General features: G+C 40.9%; 2 protein-coding genes across 3 annotated transcripts; both read right to left on the bottom strand.

The window, feature by feature from the left end:
- Positions 1 to 228: 228 nt before the first annotated feature.
- On the bottom strand, positions 229 to 6,391 carry LOC125750036 (SH2 domain-containing protein 1A-like). Of its 2 annotated transcripts, XM_049027281.1 has the most exons (4): positions 6,010 to 6,391; positions 4,906 to 4,969; positions 4,495 to 4,651; positions 229 to 1,339 (listed from the first exon to the last, which is right to left on the bottom strand). In XM_049027281.1, the coding sequence occupies exons 1-3, from the start codon at positions 6,144 to 6,146 to the stop codon at positions 4,535 to 4,537; spliced, it is 318 nt and encodes a 105-aa protein (XP_048883238.1). In that variant the 5' UTR covers positions 6,147 to 6,391; the 3' UTR covers positions 229 to 1,339; positions 4,495 to 4,534. The 2 variants fall into 2 exon arrangements, with proteins under 2 accessions (XP_048883238.1, XP_048883237.1); XM_049027280.1 differs by lacking the exon at positions 229 to 1,339 and having other exon boundaries at positions 1,437 to 4,651; positions 6,010 to 6,382.
- A 3,087-nt stretch (positions 6,392 to 9,478) lies between these two features.
- Positions 9,479 to 14,955, bottom strand: agtr2 (angiotensin II receptor, type 2). The gene is made up of 2 exons (XM_049027277.1): positions 14,788 to 14,955; positions 9,479 to 12,867 (listed from the first exon to the last, which is right to left on the bottom strand). Exon 2 carries the CDS (start codon positions 12,805 to 12,807, stop codon positions 11,707 to 11,709), a length of 1,101 nt encoding a protein of 366 aa, XP_048883234.1. The 5' UTR covers positions 12,808 to 12,867; positions 14,788 to 14,955; the 3' UTR covers positions 9,479 to 11,706.
- Between the last annotated feature and the right edge of the window lie 8,728 nt (positions 14,956 to 23,683).

The following is a 23,683-nucleotide window of genomic DNA, read 5'->3' as shown; positions in this document are numbered from 1 at the left end:
GCGGTTTGGAAAATGGATGGATGGATGGATAATAATAATAATAATAATATGTAAGGTGTGTCATATATATATACACACACAAATATATATGTATATATCATTACTGAAAATACACCAGAACTTCCAGTATACATTACTGGAAGCTTCATGTTGAGAAATAAGAGTTTGTAATTTAAAAAAATGCCATTTTTTTAAAGAGTTTCTCCCTCTTTGAAGAGCTGCAAATGGCTTTTTATGGTCTGTTCTGTTGCTCTGGTTTGATCTTCAGCAAGAGTAGCATTTAATTCACTGTGTTAAGTTCAACACACTGATTTCCAGTTGGACTGAAATATATCATTTTATTGTGTTAACTCCTGAGTTTTGCAGCATTTTATAAAGAAAAAGAAAAATCTACAAGTCAGCTTAAACAGCATTTAGTTTTTTATGGAATATAAAATATATAGTTTATTAGGTAGACCTACTTGGTATGCAGCCAATCACGTGCTTGTAAATGAAACCATATATGGCACCCAGATAGTGTTAGGAGGGTCCATTACTGTCTTGCTGAGCATTATCTAAGCGATTTTGAATGTGGTGTGATTTTGGGTGGTAGATACGCTTGTTCTAGAATCTCAGGGTTTTTTTTTTTTTGCAGTACACTGTCTAAAGTTGGTGGTGCGATTAAAAAAAATCACCTGGTTAATGAGAGAGGTCAGAGCAGGAGCTAACAGGAATAGGAAGGACACAAGTAAAAACTAGCAGCTCAGTGTATTCTTATATGAGGCATTTCGTAACGGACAACTCTACCATCCTTGCATTATTATTACTGTTATTATTATTATTATTATTACATAACATTAAGTAATAATTATGCATATTTACTATTTAAAAAAATCTGGTCTAATATTTAACAGCATTTATTTCAGTGATTTTGTCTTAAAGTTGATCATAAGTGTGATTAATTGCTGTGAGTTCTTCAATTTCTGTCAGTTCTAGTTCATGACAAAAAAGAAAAATCCACAATTTACAGCAAATGGATACCTTCTGCTTCGGTTTTCAGTTATGAAACATATAATTCATATATTGTTGCATTTTAAGATATTGCCTGAGAGGATATACTGTGAGTTTTGAATTGATAAATATTATATTGAAAGAGAAGACGTAGGATGTTCTGATGACTGTGTTACGATGAAACTCGCCTCTTAGTCTTGCTAAGGTTGAAGAGAAGTCAGTCCGTCTGGCCCATGAGAACTTTGTAGACTGATGTGATGCAGAACGGCGACCTTGAAATCGCTTGACTGACTGCATTTCCAGATCTAATCTTCAGTCCAGAGGCAAGTATCTTCTTCACAGCAAATAGCTGTAAATAATTTTAAAAACAGTTTTTTGAGTGTGGGAAATTCAATGAGAAGAAGCTCTTAAATTTTGACAAAAATAAACATGCAAATCCAACGGCGTGGGGCCTCAGTTCTTTGCTTTATTTTCACCATTGTAATGAAATGAAAGTAACTGTGGCACTTTGGATAGCTACATTAATTACAAGGCAAAAAGGGGATTATCATGTTATAAGAGGTGTCTGTGACACAGCTGAAAATGTTTAGAAACCAGCAGGGAGAATTATTTCAGTAAAAAAGAAAAACGTGTAAACGATCATTTAAGCTTTTTTAACCTTATGTTATATAACGTACAAACAATACTCCAAGCTAGACCATTAACATTTAATGAAGTTAAGTCTCTAAATTACATGCTGGAAAACAGAGGCCTTGTTTTTCTTCCAATTTAGCACCTGGAAATGTACTGATGATATCACCACATTGATATTTACTCATTTAGTTCACACTTTTTTCCCTGAAGCAACTTAGTAGTAGATGGAAGATTACAAGTTATGTGCACTCCCTGGGATTTGAACCCACAACTTGTGGGTTGGAAATACAATGCTCTACTTGTTAATGCACAAGAATAACATTTTGCGATTATAATATTAACACACAGTCTAGTATTCTCATAAGTACAATCTACTCGCATCAGAGATTTTTCAGAATGCTGGGGAAGTCAGATATGGGGTGGAGACAATTATCAGATTAACAACACAGCTAAACCCATACAGTATGTAGAAAATCATTCCCGTAACAAGTACAGGCAGTCCAGGGTTACAACTTGTACTTACAAACAAACTGCCATAAAGCCTATTATATTAAATGTTTGGGTTAAGTACAATGGTTCGTAATAACAAACGTACACACTTCTTCGTGGCGCTCGTGAAAACATTACACGGCTTCAGCAGTTTGTTGGCTCAAGGTACAGGAAAGCAAAGTATGTAGCTACTTTCATTATTACTGTAGAATTATTATTATTATTATTATTACTGTATTATTATGCACTATGTATAACTACACTGTATTATGCATGTACTTTAATACAGAAAGGATCTTGTTCGTGACCTGTGGATTGCCTGTATTTGACTGCAGACTCCTGCTCATAGAAGCCCCAGCAGCCACTGGGCAAAGACTGCGATCAAAATATGTAGGTGTGAGTCAGAATACAGAAGAAAAATGCAAAACACGCAGAAAACAAGGTGGAGATAGAAGGTGAGAAATCACATTTAAAAAAAGTGTACATGTCTGCACTGCTTCACTTACAGGACATATATCCGCACTGCTTCACTTACAGGACATATATCCGCACTGCTTCACTTACAGGACATATATCCGCACTGCTTCACTTACAGGACATATATCCGCACTGCTTCACTTACAGGACAGGTATCCGCACTGCTTCACTTACAGGACATGTATCTGCACTTCTTCACTTACAGGACATGCATATTCTTAGGATATGCTAGACTACGAACTTCTAAGAACAGTACCGTGCATACATTTCTTTTAATTATGACCCAGCACCCACTCCTTGAGCACAGGAATCTTCTTCTGCAGTCGTTACATTAAATTTGCAACTTGCTTATCTGACACCTTGAATGTCAAATCTTCTAAAGCTTCTGCAGGATAATGACTGTTTAACACAATCAGTAGACCTGAACTAACAGACATATTAACAAACTCATCTGTAAAAAACACCTATTTCCTTGCAGCCTTTACTGTATGACAAAAAATTTATTATTATAGCCATATATTAATATCAAACAATGTTATAAATTTTTGCCAAATACTGAATTCTAGAATGTTGGATGAAACCTAAGACATACACAAAATGTTACGGACATAGTTTTGTAGCTAAAGGTTCCTGTATCCTGCTGTTTACTTTGTCTATTCACAGCTTGACAATGTTACATGTCACATTCCCCAGTTCCCAGACCCGCATAAGGCTAATGAAAGACAAACAACATTTTCAAAATCTGACACAACTAGGCTTGACTGAAGAAAAAAAAATTACTAATTTATTACAGGAATAATGCAGATAGAAGTTCTACAGAAGAAATTCATATGTTTATGAAATTAGTTTAGAAAAAAAAACAAGACAAATTATTCTACGACTAATTCAACAAAAAAAACTAGAATGGTTTCTGTTTCAAAGTTACACATCAACATGGGGAAAAAAAGCTTCTTCAAATAGTTTCCTTCTTTTGAAGTTTAGTCATACTGGCAAAATGTTTAATTTCTACAATGTAGTTTCAGCTTCAAACAAGTGCACACTGTTAGCAGAAATACCGGTAGGCTTTACAATGATTCTCAACGAAAGGAAATAAAATATTTGTTGTTCAAAATTTGACCTGTCATTTATCACTGACATCTATTAACAATTCAGTCCTATAAAAATGAACCAAAAGCAAAAAAACGTTGCCTGTTGTGACAATACCTTTCTGTTAGCCATGAATGTACACCTGATCTAATTGCGTTGATCAGTCGCTTAATATCTGAATGCCTTTCATATTATTCTTCAAAATCACTGCATAATTCACATGAATACATGTGTATCTATTTCAATTAATTGTTAGCATTAAATCAAAATTATTCTGAGATGTAAATAAGGCCGATTCCTCTAACTCTTTTATGCATAAATATTTACAAAATACTATGAATTGTCTTGTATGTCTACATATGTGTGTGCAAGCATTCTTCAATGATGCCTCCAGTGGAAGTATTACCCCACTCAGTCATTGGGTGATTTACTAAAGGTTTGCATATCTGTACCTTAAAAGGAACATTTACCTACAGCTAGGGTACAACTGGCAGACCCTTGAGGGTACAGCTCCAGTGAAAAGTATTCGTTACCTGAAAGGTACACTTTGGTACTTTTTTCTGACAGTATAGTTTGATAAAAAACTTGTGCATCCATTTAATAAGTGTAGAATATTTTTTTTCAACAGTGATTTGACACTGTATTGGATAAGCAGTTTGAACAGAAGGATATTCAGGATTTATTTTTTTGATTTATGATACAGATTCACGGTCTAGGCATTTCAGATATCATCCATGTGTGCATCAAGAAACAAAAATGCAATATTTTGCATATGTGACAACGTGGACAGTGTTTTTTGTTAGTTTGCAGTCCACTCACAGACACATTCCAGGTTTTCTTTTCAGGACACGGCATCTGGCTATTTGGCTGGGACCGGATAAAGCAGAGGTATGACGATGCCTTTGTCCGGCTCGCGGAAATGCGCTATCAGGTTCTTGACGTTCCGAAAGACTCGTTCTTGGACACCCGGAGCTGTCTAGAACACAAATGGGAGCCAGTTGAAAGTCCCACTTCATTTGTGCACTAAACTGATGCTGACAGTCAGTGCGGCTTCTTGCTTCCACACATCTTTCACACCAGAGCACTTGCACGCAACGGTGTATGCGAGGCAGACTTCACACCTGAGGCGGGCCCCATCATTGTCAGTTGCATCTGAATTTTCTGGCTTGACACCCCCCAGTCACATACAGAATCAAACATAAACAAAATACATTCTTCTTAATGTCTCACCTCTGCAACCCACAGGCTGTCCTTGGTCTGATGTACTCTGTATGTGTAGACAAAACCTTTGAACCTGTGACATATGCAATATATTCAAGTTGGTACATGTCAATTCTGCTGTTAAACAATTATATCAAAAAGTACAGATAAAGTGGGAAACTTAAGCAATCAGTGTTAAGTCCTGATCCCATGTTCATTTATCATTAATCAATCATGACAGTTCATGTCTTTCATGGGGAAACCATGATTTGTTCTTGAGTAGTAAATCGGTTAATGAGTCATTTTTGCCCCCCCAAGTGGTCTTACCATTATTAACTAATGAGTTAACTGTTACCTAATATAGTGAATGAATGGAATGAAATGTCATGATTTATTAATGATGAACAAGCATTAAATCAGTATGCAATTAACACTTAGTTACTGCTTAATTAATGCATTAAGTATGCATGTGCTACTACATCATTCATGTCCTCTCGAAAAGTGACTGATAAAATGTATTTTTATTTGATTTATTAATATTTGGCATAGACTGCAACCTTTCTCATTAATACAGCTGAGTACAGCTGAGTTTGTTTCACATACAGCGCCAAGGCAATGATATTTGTATAACAGTTTACTTCATGTCAATGTAATCTAATTCTAACTCTTTTTGGTTAAGTCCAAGTTAAATGCAAATCATGCTCTTTGGTGTTTTGCTAAAATATTTTAAGCAAAATATATATATAGTATAAGCAATATAAATATTTATATAGAAAAAGGAACAGAAACTGTGGTTTCAGTATGTATGAATGTGGGCTTGTTTTTTGTTGGTTTTATACAAACTATTTTCAAGAGTTAATTGTAGTACTAAGTACTCCAAAATTCAGTCATTTTCAAACATGATGACGGGGAAGCATAATGAACATACGCACTTCAGAATTAAAAACAAATAAAAATGTGATTTTCGTTAGAAATCCACCTTTACTGCAAAATTTGTATATTAGGTTAGAATTGTACACAAGATATACAATTCAAGATGATTGAATGGTCCTCAGCGAGCTTCACCAGACAAAACAGAAGGGCCCACTTTTCTGTACATGGATTCCCAAAGTCTAATTCGTAGAAGATACTTACAAAACACAGAGGCAGTAAACTCCGGTCCTGGTCTCACTCTTACGTATCAAATAGCTGCCATCTTTATTCGTCTTGCAGAGGATCTTCTCTCCCATCTCCTTGTTGATGCTGTCATGGTACACAGACAGAGCCTCCATTGAGTTGCGTAACGTGGAAAGAAAACAAATGAGGGAGATGCCAAAGTATGTGTGCTGCTGCAGGCACTGTGCAGGAAATATAACACCACGACAGGAAGTAGCATCACAGACTTCTACAATGGGGAAAAAAAGCGATATAAAATGTCACAAGGCGCCTTTCAAGGACTGTTCAAAATGCTTTTGCAGTTGCAGTCACTCATAGTTACTATAAGCTGAGCAGCATCTGGTTATAACATCATGTTTGGTTGGACAAGAAAGGAGGAGTCAGATTGGACAGTCCCAAGACTTTAAGATTAGCTACAATATCACTCCTTGAGGCTTGTGTAAGTGACAAAGAAGGCTTTCAAAGGACTTAAGGTGCAAAACACAGGACAAGTTTGAAACAAGGGAGTTGGACACAAACAGGGGCCTGGACACAAATACATTTTCTGTGTCAAGCACCCAGCCAGTGCGGGATTTCCAGCAAACAATCCTAGTAGAATACAGCAATAGCACTATTTTTGTTAACCCACCCTGGTCCCATTGACGATAACTAGTCGCATATGAACAGCGTTGCCAGTTCTCACGCATCTGGTGTAACATGCGCACTTTCAGACTCTCACACTCATGCAAGAAATCTTATGGCAAATCTATATTATTCCATTATAAACCTACTTCGACTTTTGTTGTTCCCTAGTTCTGCTCTCTAGTTCTTGCTTGGTTTCCTAGTATTTTAATTTTGTGTTTTTTGACCGCTTGTTGTCCCTTTATTCTGTGCGTATCCCTTTGTGTTTAGTTCTTGTTAATAAACCGCTTCTTCTTGTAAGTTGCTCTGTGGATCGTCACTCTTTTTCCACCTGTGCCATGCACACCCAGGTTCTCTGTGGCACAGGAAATGACCTGTGGTAAAGAGCGTCTCCCAGCTGCAGTCGTTTCTCAGTTGTTTCCTTGCAGGCTGAGACAGTATCAATGCCCTTCTCTCTACAACATCATCATACCTGCATTTGTCTCCCACTTGGGAGTCTTTGTGCCTTTAGACCTAGATCCTTAAATACAAGACGCGAGACCTAACCACCCCAAATTTGTTCCTCCTATACACAGCGGCCTCTGAAATCGTCCGATACGACACCATATGACATCCAGGAGATTTCTCAGAATCCTCTCATCGCTCTTCCCATTACTTTACCATTACTCAACGAGTGTGTCATATCACAAGTCTTTGTAAGTAAATGGCACACCCTCAAACACAGCCATATGACATCAAGAAGTGTCTGTTTAATCATGGGCATTTATTATGATTCATATACATAAAGCTGGTGACATCCTGCCGTGTCTGGGTGCATATATGAAATGGAGGCATTTTTCAGCTTTTATAGTAAAAAAAGGGATTGAGACAACGCTTCGTTTTAATGTTAATGACAACAAAAAAATCTGTGATTGTTTTTCTTAAATGTCACTTGCTTTAAGCAACTGTTGAAATTTCAGCCAGGAAGAATTTAGCAGGAGTGAACACTAATGAGAAAGAGGGTACCCTCAGTGATGCTGCATCACTTATTTGTAGTATTAATGACAGTTATGGAAAATACAAAGCTATGTTAAAAATGCAATAAATTTAACTGAACTGATTTCACATCGGAGTGGCATGGTGGCTTAGTGGGGGGGGCACTATAGCTTCAGACCTCCAGAGTTGGTGATTGGAGTCCTGCCTCTACTTGAAGTATGTGGAATTTTGCATGCTCTCATGTTGCACAGGTTTCCTCTGGTACTCCAAAGACATACAACTAGTTGGCATCTCTAAATAGCCTGTTGTTTGTGAGTGTATGTGCCCTGCAATGGATTGGCATCTTGTCTAGGGCGTATGCCAGCCTACTGCCCAGTGCTGCCTAGGACAGACTCTGGCCTCCATCCCCATCCCCTATTGAGGATTAAGGGATTTGCAAATCGGTGGATGGATGCTTTCAAAGTGGAACTTGTTAGGCCAGCAAACACTCTAGGCAAGGATAGAGCAAAACTCCTCATCAGTGCTGAAGATGTGAATCTCTGCAAACCCCACCATGTTCAGGCTGCTGGGATGAGATTGTTACGGTGGCAGACAGGGTTTGTGTTTCTCCATACAGATCTTGTGACAGTCGCACTTTTGAGTCTATTGAACACTGCTCTAGGACCATAGCTTTTTGGTATGGCTGTAATGTTCTCTGGCAAAGCTCCCATTTCAACCCACTGTCTTCCCAGCAAGGTGATCTTAAAAAAATAGGCCCAAAGATGCATATGTGTGTAGCTATTTGTGACTATTTTACAATCTTTCACATTGCTTTTGTATTTTGCAGACCCACCTACCATCCTAAATATTTCCATTTGAACAGCAAAGCTCTATAAATGGCTTTGTATTCCTTTCAGAATATTAACTGGAAATATTAGCATCAGTCCCACCCCAAAGTCATCTTCTGGAGCTCACTCTACAAGCCCCTGACAACTTATCCACAGCAGTTAAGGCTGATCACCTTTCTTTTCACTTGGGTTGGAAAAATTGTCCTTAATGAAATACTTTTGTTTAAAATCATTTCTTCGTACCTGAAGATTTTATTGCCATACCCAACAAACCATAAAAAAAATGTGACCAAAAATAGCGGGGAGATATATATATATATAAAACACTATAGAGTTTAAGCAATCTCTGTCTCCCTCTGGTGATTTTAAAAGGAAAATACAAAAAAAAAAAAAAAAAAAAAAACAAAGTGCGACATTAGCTACGAGAATAAGGTCATTACCGGGTTACGATCAATGAACATGCGCACGGTTATTTCCTTGGTGAGCAACTCCTTACATACAGAACGACAAACTATTTTTTTTAAAACCTCACAGTCCCTTTTTTAGTTTACCGGTACCTGCATTCAGAATAAATATATAGTTTTTATTATTATTAATAATAATAATAATAATAATATTAAATACTTATTTAAAAACTACATAATTACATCCTGTTGGAATGAAATAGAATTCCTGGGGTGACGCTCCAGGGGTAAAATAAAACAAATAAACATCTGCCCACAAGATGGCAGTATGGAACATGTGGCGGTGCTTGAGATAGATAGATAGATAGATAGATAGATAGATAGATAGATAGATAGATAGATAGATAGATAGATAGATAGATAGATAGATAGATAGATAGATAGATAGATAGATAGATAGATAGATAGATAGATAGATAGATAGATAGATAGATAGAATCACAAAACTAAGAGCTTTACAGTACAGCAAAGAGAAATCTACTGACTCAGGGTTCCGGTGCTAAACCGTCCCTCTTCAGGCCAAGACAGTATCAAGACAGGCCAAGATCCGATCACGGCCCTGGTTGCCATTCCACGTAGTTTTAATTACGTCAGGATGCCGCTACTGCCAAGCAGATGAGGTTCAAAATACATCATCAGGATAAATCACTGCTAATATATTCAGCAATGCATTTGGCGGTAGTTTTACATTTTAACGGTTAAAAAAGCTTAACAGCAACTGCCACACTTTTATATGTACTTTTTATACTAGGTCAAGAACAGCTAGAAGACTTTTTTCATCCAACACAAAAATGGGCTCTCCATCAGACATCTGGATCTGAATAGGAACTAGCAATCAGAAAATACCCGATCTGATGATGTCATTTCTAAGAACAAAAGAGGGAACAGCATTAACAAGAACATGATCAGGGTTCCCTGCTTTGTTTCACAACTACTTGCTGACTTCTTTTGCCTATTGAACAGTTTTATAAAAGGGGTTAAGCCGTGTGCTTAATGGATGCATTTAAAAGCTTCGGTGCGGCTTGTTTGACCATGTGATCTCCTAAGAAAAGGCAGTTCTTACCGTCAATGTACCACTTCTACAATTGAGCAAAAATCAGAAGATAACTGTACATTGAGATTAAAATGATGAATATTGATAACACATATTAATCTTATGGAAGATCTGTAGAGGAAGTGTAGTAATGAGATTTAGGATTGAGAAACACAAGCTCAGAGTAATCATTCTTTATTTAGGTGTACGACAAAACATTTACCCCATCTTTTGTAGAGGTAGGGTTAAAGGCTTGATTTAATTGCAATACCGTTGAAGCGGTTTTGGAGGCAAAAGTGGGTCCTACTTGGGTTTATTTAGGTGTAGCTCATAAAGCAGCGTATATTATCCAGAAATGTCATGCCTCCAGCAATACCAGTGAAATTTACAAGCATGTTGGTCTCAGTGATATACTTTAAGTATAAGACATCATTATTATGAACCACTCTTTCAGAATAACATTAATTTTTTAAATCATGAGAAGACAATCTGAATAACATTTTTGGGCAAAAATATATATTGTCAGAATGACACGTGTCATGTAACTGTATAACAAACAATATTTGACTTGTAAAAAGCTGAAAGTTTAACTTTCGTTCATGAAAGTGATCATTCATGAAAAGCCCCCTCAGCTTCCTGTGAGTACTAATCCCCATAGAGGAGGCCGTGGGGTTTTCACATCTGCTGCGGTACCCACTGAAGGTTTCGATTTTTAGGGGTGCCATGACCGCGCTGTTTTCGCAGTTGCTTTGGGGGGGGGGGGGGTGCTTTGGTCACGTGACTTCGCTTCTACACTCGGAGACGCGCAGCGCACTAGGAGTTTTCGATTCAGTAGAAAAGTGGCTGGAGAAGGTGAAGTAATAAATAAAGAGAGCCCGGTAAACATTCAGGTTTATCATTTGTACGCGGAAAACTGCCGAAGAATATAAAACAAGACAAAAAATATAAACTTTTTGTATATGCGACCATTAGCATTTCGTAGTGAGCTGATCTGGTGATAACCGAAATAGAATTGCGAAGTGCTAGTAAACAAACGTTACGCTACTTTGTCTGCATATTTTAAACATACGCCTCGTGTTGAAAAGTGGATTTAATTGATAAAAGCCTTTTTTAAGATGTGAAAAGTGAAACACGATAAACACATTATCATATTAGTAAAAATAAGAAACCGCTAAGCAAGAGGTCCCTTTGTTTCTAAATGTATTCACAGCTGTGTCTGCATCAGTTAAAAAAGTAACAAAAAAGTGCAATTTGCATAATAAAATTATAAAAAGTAAGGGTAGGTTTTGTGAGTGACGTGAAAAAAAAATCTAAAACATAAAATATCTTAATAGTCCTGGATATGGAGTCCACAGCAGCAAGCACACATATTTAAATCATCACTGTGCATATGGCAGCGTGGGTGCCTTGCACTCTTGTGTTAAAACTCTTGGCCTGTATATCCACTTGAAGAATAAAGACTGGTATTTTTGAAACCTTTTAGACCTCCGATCCTAAAAAGGATGGGAAAACAAAAGGGCAGTAGGTTCTGAAGTGGGTTTAACCTGAAGGCTGTGTGTTGGACTGCTGGGTAAGGCCTTGTTCACGTGACCTCAAACTCTGTACTGAACCCGGAGTAAAAAATGCCCAGCTTGTCACCCGCTTTGGATAACGGCAAGGCCTAGACAGTAGAAAGCGTAGAGCTGCTCAGTCAGAAGATTCAGCAGGAGAGGCCGTAATCTAGCTATCTGGTCCTTGACTGGCATCCTGAGATTCTCTAGAGGGCACTGTGCTGCTCCACAATTTCTAGAGGACCAAGGTCTTTAAGGTCACTCAATTTCCTGGAGAAGGAGCTGAGCCTGGTGCTGATGGATCCTCTCTTCTGGGATAGGCTGGACATCCGAGCCTGGTACAGATCGCTGAGCTGCTGCCGGAAATGGATCCCCACAAAGCAGTAGAGGAAGGGGTTGATGGCGCTGTTGGACAAACCAATGCACAGGGCAAAGGGAAGAAGGATGCTGACCACCTGCTGTATGCTGCAGACTCTCAGCACGTCGAGGTCAGCCAAAGCTTCCAGGAAGGTGAGCATGTGGAAGGGGAACCAGCAGACGAAGAAAGCCAGAACCACAGCCACCACCATCCTGAGGACGCGGTCCAGGTTGTCAGAGCTCTTAGTCAGGCCCTTGCCTGCCAGCAGGTGATGGCCGATGCTGCAGTAGCAGCTGGCGATGACAGTGAAAGGTAGCACGAAACCCAGGATGTTCTTCATCAACGCCATCCTGGGGAACCACTTTACCGATGGGTAGCTGATCACACAAGCCGTAACGCCCACCTCCTCCAAGTAGTAGATAATCCTAAACATCATGGCGGGCACAGCAGACAGGCAGGCCACAGTCCACACCAGGCAGCTGACGGCTCTGGCTCGGCACGGGCTGCGGCAGCACTGGGACCGGAAGGGGTGGACGATGGCAAGGTAGCGGTCCACACTCATACATGTGATGAAGAAGATACTGGCATACAGGTTGAGTGTCAAGAGGGCCCCGCAAAGTTTGCACATAAACGTGCCAAAGATCCAGTCATAGTCGAAGAAGTAGTAGACGGCCCAGAAAGGGAGACTGAGGACGCAGAGCAGGTCGGACAACGCCAGGCTGAGCATATATGTGTTAGCCACCGTCTTGCGGCTGCCCTTCTGACACAGCACGAATACTACCAGGCCATTGCCCATGGATCCCAGTATGAAAATGATGCTGTAGATAGCGGGGATTAGCTTATTCTGATGCTGCGGAGGCAAAATGGTTTGACAAGAGGCATTGGTCCCATTGTCTACTGAAGTCAGATTGATAACCAAGAAGCCAGTAGGAGGAACGGTAGCCATCATGTAACTGCGTCTGCCCTGGGGCCAAACAGCCGATGAGATTCTTCACCAAATTGTGTTTCCCTGTGGAGGAAAAGGAGGAAACTTAATTAACTAATTGTCATTCCCAACATTACTCTCCCTTGCCTCACGATGCTACCACCTGACTCGTCAATTCAAGCAAAACTGAAAGCTGCTCATTCGATACTTTAAGTCAAAATCCGTTTAAAGAGCCAGATGCACATAACATAAGAATCCCGTCCGTGGGATCCTCTAACTCATCAGTGCCTCGAAACCAGTCACAAGGCCACGCCCCTACATGGTAAACAGGGTCCAATTATTAAAAAAAAATCACACCCCCTTCACGTTTTCCCATGGAGGGGTCCCTAAGTTGCATTTCTTTTTTTCCCTTCTGAAACAATGATAAAACCCATCGCTCCCCCACACATAATTAAGATTCCCCCTGCAGGTATGGCTACATCCCTTCTGCACATTTCAGCTTAATGATTCCCTGCGTTCGTATGAGAAACTCTGCATCTGGTTACGGTTTATTGGTGGAGGACGTGAGTGGAAGCTTATGGTTGGCTGGTGAGGAGCAGGAGAGGTTCTGCATTTCCTGCACCAAGGCGGGGGAGGCGCGTAAGGAGACGCCTGCTGGGAGATAGACAGCACATTTTGCATTTATATATATATTTTTTTTTTCATACTTAGAGCTTCGTGGCCAGGGATAATCAACTAGTCTGTGCACAGACAAACATCTTCATAGCAAAATATGTTAATTGATTTAAAAGAAAATGTGGGTTATGTGATTAAATGCCATGGCCATGCTAGAAAAAATGCATTTTGAAGAAAATTCTAAATTCCTCATGGTTATGACCTCTGATTAAGAGACTTTTTTGAGGACATTTGAATCTATACATTACCAGTCAAAAGTGTTTGCACACCATCAGGTTTTTACCAAACTGCAGATTTTTCCTTAATCTTGATGAGCACTGGAAAGTGGAGTGAACAACTATAAATGAAAATGTCAAATAAAATAAGTTTCCTTTATACCATGGAAAGAGTGTGTCACAGGCATGTCTGACATCCTATTAACCAGTTTTGTGGTGATGACATAATCAAATTTTACACTGTCCTTTAACTTTAAGTGCACTAGTTAACAGTTTCCTTACACGAAGCAGCAGTATTTAGCTTCCCTTGTAAAAAGAATGCCTTGAATTTTCTCTGCCAGAGCAGGTTACTTTAAAGAATCAAAGTTATGACATTTTCTTGCTAATAAAGATACTAAAATGGTGAACATACTGTATATTTATTTGTTAGCAAAGAATATTGAGTGTATTTTTAGTAAATATTAAGGGAGTAACACGCAAATGTAGAAAAAAATCAGTGTTAACTTCTGACTGGTAGTGTATCTGTTGCAGTAGTTCTGTGACAGTCCTGACAACTTCAAGATGAAAACTTGATGACTGCAAACAACAGGTTTTATTGCTCCCATAAGGTGCTGTTGCAGATGATGGACTTTCACACTTAGCACATTCTTGGCTGTGGTGCTTATTAGGGTTGAAGTGAAATACACTGTGACGAATCATTGCATGCAGGCATCAACTGAGAGTCTGCAGTTTGAGTTTGCATTCTGCATGCATCTGTTAGACTGAGAGCGCTGAAAGAACACGATAGCGTTGCAGAAACCAGTCAAACCATCCCGAAAACCAAATACCTATGGACCCATGTCAGTCTTTTTTACAATCAAATGACCGTAACAAGCCAATTTCGTTATTGATAAAATTACTCAAAACTAAGACTTTCTATAAACTGCAGAAAAGCTCTTTAAAAACATTTCATTTTAATTTGCGCGTTTGTGTAAATACCAAGAAACCTTTTACACCATCATCAATACATAAAAGCTGAAAAAGTCATTTAGACGAAAACACATGCTTGGAATGAATCCCTTCACTGTGCAGCAGTGATTAAAAAAATATTTGTGATCATGAAATGCCACCTTACCTTTGATGGGAATCTCTATGTTTTCACTTAACACTGTAGTCCGTAGTTTGTTAACTGACTGGCTAAAGCAGAACTCAGTGTTCTTGCTTATATTTCCTCAGTGGTCCATCGGGGATTCAGGCATATAAATCAACAGCCTGGACACATAGCAGCCTTATGGGTAAGAAACTTCCCAACCCACCCCCTCCACCTCCCCGTCTTCCCCCACCCCCCGCAAACCCCGATCCTCTGGTTTAACTGATTTAGGTCCACAAGGGCTCAGGAAGAAGCTGAACCAAGGAGAAATGGAATCAAGATGTGTCTCCCTAAATTCGAAGGATACACGGAGATTACCAGGCTGATCGGGCAAACAGGAACCCCTAGTGTTAAGATTGTGTCAGTCTTACATAAAGCATGTCTGAGCCTTACTGCAGACGGATGGGGTATTTTTATAACTAACTCTGCTTCTGTCAGAAGGGAGAACACGAGCCCATAGTGACCGCCTGCAGAGCCCCATAGTGGCTGTCTGAATGGGAGTCTACATGTAGACTGCTTATATTTCCTGTGTCTACACGGCAGCAATGTCACACTAATAGTGGGGCACAGGGAGCCAATGAGTAGCTTGCACGACACATTAGAAATCGAACTAATAATTAACGCCGCAACCACCTTCCCTCCGCCCGATCCACGTTCAAACGCGTAGCACTCCCCACATTAGTGGGTCTCACTGTAAATAAGGTTGGAGACCCATGATCTACATCTACCCCCATCACCAAGGGGGCCATGAAGCATGATTAAAGTTGAATCCACCCACTCATGTTTGAAATCATGTCCTCATGTCCACTCATGTCCTCAAACAGAGTAAATACAAAGAGCGCCCAGTGGATACAATCTCTAGATGCCAGTTTGACATTTATTTATGCACGTTTGTAACTTGAGGCAAAAATTCTGGCAATGAATAAACAGATAATAGTCAGGATAAACGTTAACCAGTCTTATTAGATAGCTATTATCAAAACAGGCAAAGCATTTCAAAACAGGGTTATCGATTATTTCTCATGCAGTGTAATAAATTAATAAAAACAGAGACACTACATTTTCCCCAGAAAGGATCTACATGGGTATGTCCCAGTGGTTTGCGTGTCTTAGTTTTGATTTTAAATCTCAGGAATGTGTTCTTGGACACAAAACAGCAGCAGCGTTGTGGCCAGCTGAAAGCCATTACTAGCAAAAATCTGAACAGCAGAATTTGAAAACTTGGCTTGCATAAATACCCACATCTCACCAATCAACAGACATCATAATCATTTTAAAGCTATACTTTTCCTGTGTTATTATTTTTTATTAGCCTGGTTACATGCAGCTTTAATTATGCATATGTCACTTGTTACCCTACATTGCCCCCCCCCCCATCAATCAGGAATGCGCTACCGCTGTTCATGCATTCAGCATTGAAACGAACACCATTCCTCCATGGATCCCCCATAAATCCCACACGTGGACAAACTCCCTACATGCTATGCAAACAGCTTTCTGTTTTTCTTTCCCTGATGGATAAATGAAAGGTCAGACAAGGATGGTGTGAGCGAGGTGTGCTGCGGAGGGGCCACTTAGCACTGGAATCTGCTTACATTTACAGAGACATCCCCAACATGGGGGGGGGGGGGGGGGGGGGTTCGCTGGGGCTGCCGGTGGATCGATTGCGCAAACATAAGGGTCATATTAAAAAATGGTGTTACTTGCAAATATATACAAATATATACTTTATTTTTGTACTAAGTAAACTCCTCCATGAAACGGTGAAATTCCTAAAAGCCTAAAGGCACAGATAAAATTCAGTGCACATCAAGGACTGGGGGGGAGGGTTACACACTCCCAGCCATTCTAAATTTATTAGCAGAAACAAATTAAAGATAATTCAGCACCGAGCTGTTAAGCTGTTAATGAGCTGGCAGGCTGCACAACAGCATAAGTATGTCATGGCTCAGGGGCCACAGGGACCCCATGCACTGCATAGTGCTGCTGCAGGGAGACCAGCGCTGATTCTGCTGGGGTTACTGCTCTGCAGGCAGTGAACGGCTACAGAAACAAGTGGCCTTGCAGCATTTCTAGTATTAGGGAAGACAAAACTACCCACTGACGTGTGAATGTTATCTGTAAATCATCATTTGTGCCTTACATCACATTATGGAATGATCCAAAACAGTACTGCAGAAAATGTCATTTTTATGATTTTGTCTGCCAAAGTGTGTCAGCCTGTTCATTACAAAACCACACCCCAGTATTTGCAGTTACCATGCAACACACCTTGCCTGACAATCAATACAAAATGATGAAAATGATCAAATAGATTAAATGGTTGGGGTGCCCCAGATATCCTGATTTTGCAGAGTTCAACGTGACCCTGGGTCAACAAGGGAGGGCCTTGTGTTTCACTTCTTCAACCAATCAGTCTTCATTGTATGACATCATCCCATTGGTCTGATTTTTTTTTTTCATTTTCGAACTCAAGGCTCCTTGCCATAGAACAGGAGGTGGTATGTGGCTCAGCAGGCTAAATGTCTGTCCCTGTGATTGGAAGATTGCCGGTTCAGGTCTTCTTACTATTATCCTTCTTCTTATTAGTACCATGAAATAAAGACACATCCTTATATTGCTTCATCCATCCCTTGCAGGTACACGTTCTTTTGTTTGGTATCTATGACATGTCCGTTAACAAAAAGCAAACACAATAAAATGGGTACTTTACAAATCTGTGCATCTTGCTGCTTAACAGAAAGCACTAGTTTTAATGAATGTGGTGATGACATACGATGAAGGCTGTGATTGGTTAAAAAAAGTGAAAGACACGCCCCTCCCTTGCTAACCCATCGAACTTGGCAAAATCAGGACCTGCTGGGTGCCTCGGTTGAGTTTTGGGAAACAGCAGCATTTTTCTGGCCATCCGAGAATGTTTGAGTAACGCTATGAGGAATATGGTACATGCCTCCGTCCATTATATACATGCACAAGCCAGGCATTCTTGCATCCAGATGGTGCTCACGAAGGACAGGGGGTCAGGGCCTGGCGTCAGGAAGCCAGGAAGCTGCCTTCTGCATCGGATGCACCATCCAGATGACCCAGCCCTCCCAGCGTTCATCAACTACCCCAGCTCTGGAGACATGGGAAGGATCAGGCTCCCAAGGCCATGTGAAGAATGACGCACCCCCCCCCCCCCCCACACACACACACACACACACACACACACACTTATGGACTTTGCTTCGGACGGGTGAGGTATGTTTGTTTTTTCACAGGAGATCTCACATGTTGATACAACGTTCCAACTCCCTCATGCCTGTTGCCTCTGGGAAGATTTGTGACCTGCAACAGGCAAGACGCGGCCTGGCGCTGCCACCTAGATGCAGGAACGCCAGTGCCACAAGGAGGCCTGGTGACACAGAAGAAGTTCGACATAACTCACCCGTTTTACTCATCTCAAGGAGGTCAGCTAGACCCCTCCCAGCCCCCCAGGGAACAACAACAGAAGCATTTGTTAAACTTTACTTTGGCACACAGCATGAGGAATGACTCACTTCTCACTCCTTGGTGCTGACAGTAGGGGGCGCTCTGGTGTTCACTTCATGTTACAGCCAGAAGCACCTATTGAAACAAGGACAGGTTTCCTCCACATCCAGCACCCAACCCTGCTCCATAAGAACGCCACATGATGATATTTAACATTGTCCCTTTGTATTATAAAAGGGGACATGATGAAGTGATGCACAGCATGCAAACACAAACACATCACAGACCAAGTTAAAAAGTAGCCTTGATCGTGGCGTCCCTCTAAACCTGGGTGAATGTACTTGTGTGTTGCTCCTCCCCCAGTAAGCCTAAATACGGTAAAGCAAGTTGACCTGCGATCAAACAGCTACTCATCCTCGGGTGGACAGAGCATGAGAAAGCATGTTCATCGGTGAGCAGCCAATGCTGAGCCAGGAAGGTAGGGACACCAGGTCACATGGGGTGGGGACAGACGAACGATTCGCTCTCCACCTGCCTCGTGGTTGTACAACAGAAGCAGCCTCAGTCTGTGGGCTTCCACAGAAATTCCATCTAGAATCTAAGGAGCCTGATAGAAGATAACAGAATTTTGAGGTTTGAGCAACTCTTTATGAAAATAAGTCTGTTTCAAGGCAGATAAAATAAATCATACATAAAATGACCATTTAAAATATAGATATGCAATACAAGTAAACACCATTGGGAGTTTGCTTGGCTTTCTGAATTAAGAGATATACACTTTTCCTTCACTTTCCCTGTTTGCAGTAGGGATTATTTTGTCAAATAAATAAGACTGGAGGGAGGGAGAGAAAAAACTCCTGAGAATCTGTCAGTGTGAATGGAAAAAGGGGGTTGGTGTGCGTGCCCAAAAGAGAAACAGGATACAGATATGGGGGAGAGTGAGCTGGGAGGGGGGGCTAAAACCGTGAGAGAGGGAACCCCCCCTCCCTTGAAATAATACATTGCTTTCAGTGGTTTTACACGACGTGCTGTATTTGAGTGCCAAACATACACATCAGTCTTCTTGGATCTATCTCTGCCCACTCAATCCTATCATGTATGAATAACATGATTCTCCATATCAGCAAACGGTCCAGGTCCTGCAATGGTTATAGCTTATACCATAATCCCAAGAACTGGACAGGAGCGGCGGTTGTATGGATGAATACATGCATGGTGTGATCGCATGCCGCTTTAAGGAAAATCTGTTGCAGGAGGTTCAGTGCTGATCCAGCCGCGAGGCATCTGGCAGGAAACGCAGCCTGTTGCACAGAGGAGGGGCACGTGCACCGTAAAGAAGTGTGGTGTGTCGCCTGCAAAGGAGAACTGTACAGGGTGCCCCCCACCACCCCAACCGCGGGCCTCATTCCCCAGAGTAACCCCGCTCAGTTGCGACGTCGCAGCTCTTCCGATCTACAGTTTATCAAATGCTATAGATGTTTCCTGTTCCATGTTCAAGATTCATAATGATGGGGGGGGGTTGTGTCTTTAAACCCCTAACCCCCATATGTAATTCATCATTCCTAGAACTGAGTGAGAGAGTGAGAGAGGCTGTCCTCCCCTAAGCCTACTATCGCTGTAAATCACAGCATTTTTTTACAAAAAATCCGCAATTGAATTTTAAGTCAGTTCTCTTCTGTTGCTTAACTGGGGGATAAATCATTTGTGCGCCGAGCTCACTTGGGGGGCTCCTTTGGACAGAAAGGAATCCCATTTTAGCATGTATGTAAAGCATCGCAGTCTTCCGATGCAGCTTGATAATATGAGGTTAGGTAGTGTGGCGATATTTCAGGACGTACACCCCCATATTACAGTCAGTTCCTTTTTCTAACTTGGGACTTAACAGGGATTGGAATTACTGATCGACAACCAACCCCAACCCTTTTCGACCATCAGGAAGGACATTTTTGTTCAGCAATCACTTTCTGATTGAACACTGTTTTAGTAATAATATGGGAAGGTTGGTTCAATTTACAGAAGCTATTCTATCAAACGTTTTGTTTAAATAGATAGAAATTTGACTCAAAGAGTCAATTGGGGGGGGGGGGGGGGGCACTTCATGCTGCTCCACTTTGTTCAATTACTTATATTGAAAATTGCATTTTTATTAAAATATTATTTTAATATTGCAGAACGAGTGAAAGAGTAATAGGCTAAAATGTAACATATAACTACAAAAATGAGGCACGCAACCGAAACGGAAATAAAAATGACAAACAAGCACAGAGGTTGCCATAGTCAAGAACATCCATCCATCCATCCATTTTTCAAACCGCTTATTCTACTGGGTCGCGGGGGGCCCGGAGCCTATCCCGGAAGCAATGGGCACGAGGCAGGGAACAACCCAGGACGGGGGGCCAGCCCATCGCAGGGCACACTCACACACCATTCACGCACACATGCACACCTATGGGCAATTTAGTAACTCCAATTAGCCTCAGCATGTTTTTGGACTGTGGGGGGGAAACCGGAGTACCCGGAGGAAACCCCACGACGACATGGGGAGAACATGCAAACTCCGCACACATGTAACCCAGGCGGAGACTCAAACCCGGGTCCCAGAGGTGTGAGGCAACAGTGCTAACCACTGCACCACCATGCCACCCCATAGTCAAGAACAGAGGTGGGGATTTCAGGTCCAAAGAGTACAAATCCGGACCAAGATTTGCGTATAAAAAGTCACAGAGTATTCAACTGGTTGGTAGAAACGACATATTGGTCAGCATTTGTACTCTCTGGACCTGAAATGTCCACCTCTGGTCAGGAGTTAGTCGGCCACAGCCCCTGGGGCCCGGCATGAACGCAAAGGATTACAGTATGCATAGGGGCACTGAAGGCAACATGACTACAGAGTATATGAAAAGCAAATATAAGTAAAGTTAAAGAGGTCACTGTGTTTTTATATATGCCAAATATTTTTAGTTTTTTAGAATTCATTCATGCATCGGATATCATTAGGCGGTATATTGAGTTCATTCATGTATCAGATATCATTAGGCGGTATATTGAATTTTCACAGATCTCAATATATCTAGGCAACATTAAAATTAGGACTCTATACTGTATAAAAGATTTTATATAGAAACCAATAGTATTTCTTCCTGGATGTAAACAATGGCAGAGCTTCAGTGGTGACATTGTGCGCATTTACATGTATGTATCAGTTTGCCACCTTATAAATAGTTTGTATGGTTTGCAAACTACCCATGTGCTTTCGATGTAGCTAATTTTAAGAATATAATAGAATACTGCTGCTTTCTTGCGTGAGAATTTGAAGGCATGAATGTGTGAGACCTGGTGATCTTGGTATCGCTACATATCAAGATATGGTTTCTAGGGGTGTGGTTTTTGCACCAAAAAGCCCTTTGTACTGTAAGACAGATCACTGACATGGAGCCTTAATATGCTGGAGAAAAAGACGCAACTCTTATCTGCCAGCACGGCGAGTCCTTAAAACGAATCAGTACCAGTCCATTTAAGGCGCGATCTGGATTTCTCACGAAACGAAGAACAGTCCGTCAGGGTCTTGTAACTCATTGGCAACTCTCGAATTTTTAATCATGCCTGCACCACTCTTCATATGTGCTGCAAAAGTGGAAGAATATAATGCATGCACTTATCACAGACCTCGGTGAGGTGACGCGATCGTGTGATGCGTTTCCAGCAACTTCCCCATGACTTACCGCACACTTAAAGCAGACAAAAAACTGTGTATGCCAAGAAGTACCACAAAATAGCTGTAGCATACATATAACGAGGCGTCAAATAATACAAAAGATTCATATCAATTGCGGATGTTTTGCAAAACTAAATGAATTTGCAGGCAAGCAGCAAGGTTCAAATAATGAATCCAGGAAATAAATAGAATGCACGAAGTATGGCAATTACAATAAAAACACTAAAAACCAACGAACTGAAGTTTTTATGTAATAAATAAATAAATAAATAAATGAATGAATAAATAAAAATAAAGGTCTAAAACTTTTTAAATCTTCTCAAATGTCCTATTTTCAGTTTTGGTTGCCAAGCAGGACCTCAGCAAGTTTCATGTTTAGTGTTTCTTACTATATTATCCAGACAAATGTGAGATTATAATATAAGTCATACAAAACAGGGTTAATGTCAACTGACTGTTAGATTGTATCATCCCTACAACCCCCCTACCGAAAAAAAAATCCAGCAATTATTCCTAACTCCAGTTTATCCGAGCCTTTCAGAATTCATCTTGGATTTAGTTTATATGAGACTCTGAAATCATCTCAAGACGTCAATACTTAAGGGAAACAGCCAAATCTGAAACTACAAAGCAAATGGATTCATAAAGCCAGATGGCGACACGGAACGCACGCGTTTCAGCTCGCTGAAAAACCAGGCTGTAGATCAGCCGCACGCATTTAAAGCACCAACAACCTTTAAGGGTGGAGAAAAATCCGACAGAGGGCATAAGTAGAGGTCACACCGTACAGAGGAATAACAAAGCTGTTTTTGATTGTATCGGACATGTCCATAGCATGGGGTTTCAACCTTCACGGCGTGTATATTTTTGCATACAGCTATGCAACATAGTTCATTAATCTTAGCATGGAGAACAGCCTTCCCATTGTATTTAAGTAGATTTCTGCCAGGGTGCGCGGTGCGACGCCTGCCGCATCGCCGTGCCCCTGCAATTGCACAACGCACGCACTCGCGAACCTCGCTGACATTCACCTCGGACTGCGGAAAATCAGAAACTCTCATTTTGAACCAGCGGTGCAAGAGTGTACAAGAGCGTGCACTGCGTGTAAATTGGGTCAGATGAGATTCAGCAAGCATACTTTCCTCCGTCAGCTTTCGAGCGAACCCGTTCCAGCTAAAAAACGGCTGACGCAAAGAGGTCCCGGGGTCACACAAAGAGGGATTAGGGACTAGGCCATAGTTTCGAAGCTGGGACATGGGAAATTCTGTGCTCCTATTGGGCAGCGCTTTCTGCCCCCTGAACCGATACAACATCTGCTTTGTCCCTCGCCATCCTCCCAGAAGGTTATGATTCTGGGTCCAGAGCTATAAAAACGTTTGCCAGAATCCACCCCCCCCCCATCTCATTCTTTCAGTGGGTGATGTCATTCTGTATACACTCCCAAAATACACTGCCCTCTTTGAAATATACTGCAGTACAAAACCACTGCGGAAATATCGAAACTGTAGGCCTACAATCAAGCAAAGGATCGGATATGACCCGTACGATGCCGCAATGTAGTTCTTGGTTAAGGCACTTTTAAACCTTTAACCTCCCGATCGGCGGCAATGACACGTGCAGTTCTTTGTAGTGTAAAAAAAAAAAAAAGCAGAAAAGTAGGTAGGGAAGTACAAGTCAGAATATCAGGGTATCGTT

The sequence above is a fragment of the Brienomyrus brachyistius genome, chromosome 10 (genome assembly GCF_023856365.1).
Source record: "Brienomyrus brachyistius isolate T26 chromosome 10, BBRACH_0.4, whole genome shotgun sequence".
In the NCBI taxonomy this organism is placed as follows: domain Eukaryota; kingdom Metazoa; phylum Chordata; class Actinopteri; order Osteoglossiformes; family Mormyridae; genus Brienomyrus; species Brienomyrus brachyistius.
The sequence above is the reverse complement of the archived record's forward strand: the minus strand, read 5'-3'. Positions and strand labels throughout refer to the sequence as shown.

What these genes read in the sequence shown, in the direction of transcription:
- LOC125750036 (XM_049027281.1), bottom strand. Translation starts at nt 6,146, where the DNA reads ATGGAGGCTCTGTCTGTGTACCATGACAGCATCAACAAGGAGATGGGA. An exon ending in GTTTACTGCCTCTGTGTTTT is followed by an intron (nt 4,970 to 6,009) that starts GTAAGTATCTTC and finishes CATATGTCACAG; the next exon opens with GTTCAAAGGTTTTGTCTACA. An exon ending in ACAGCCTGTGGGTTGCAGAG is followed by an intron (nt 4,652 to 4,905) that starts GTGAGACATTAA and finishes TTTGTGTTCTAG; the next exon opens with ACAGCTCCGGGTGTCCAAGA.
- agtr2 (XM_049027277.1), bottom strand. Translation starts at nt 12,807, where the DNA reads ATGATGGCTACCGTTCCTCCTACTGGCTTCTTGGTTATCAATCTGACT.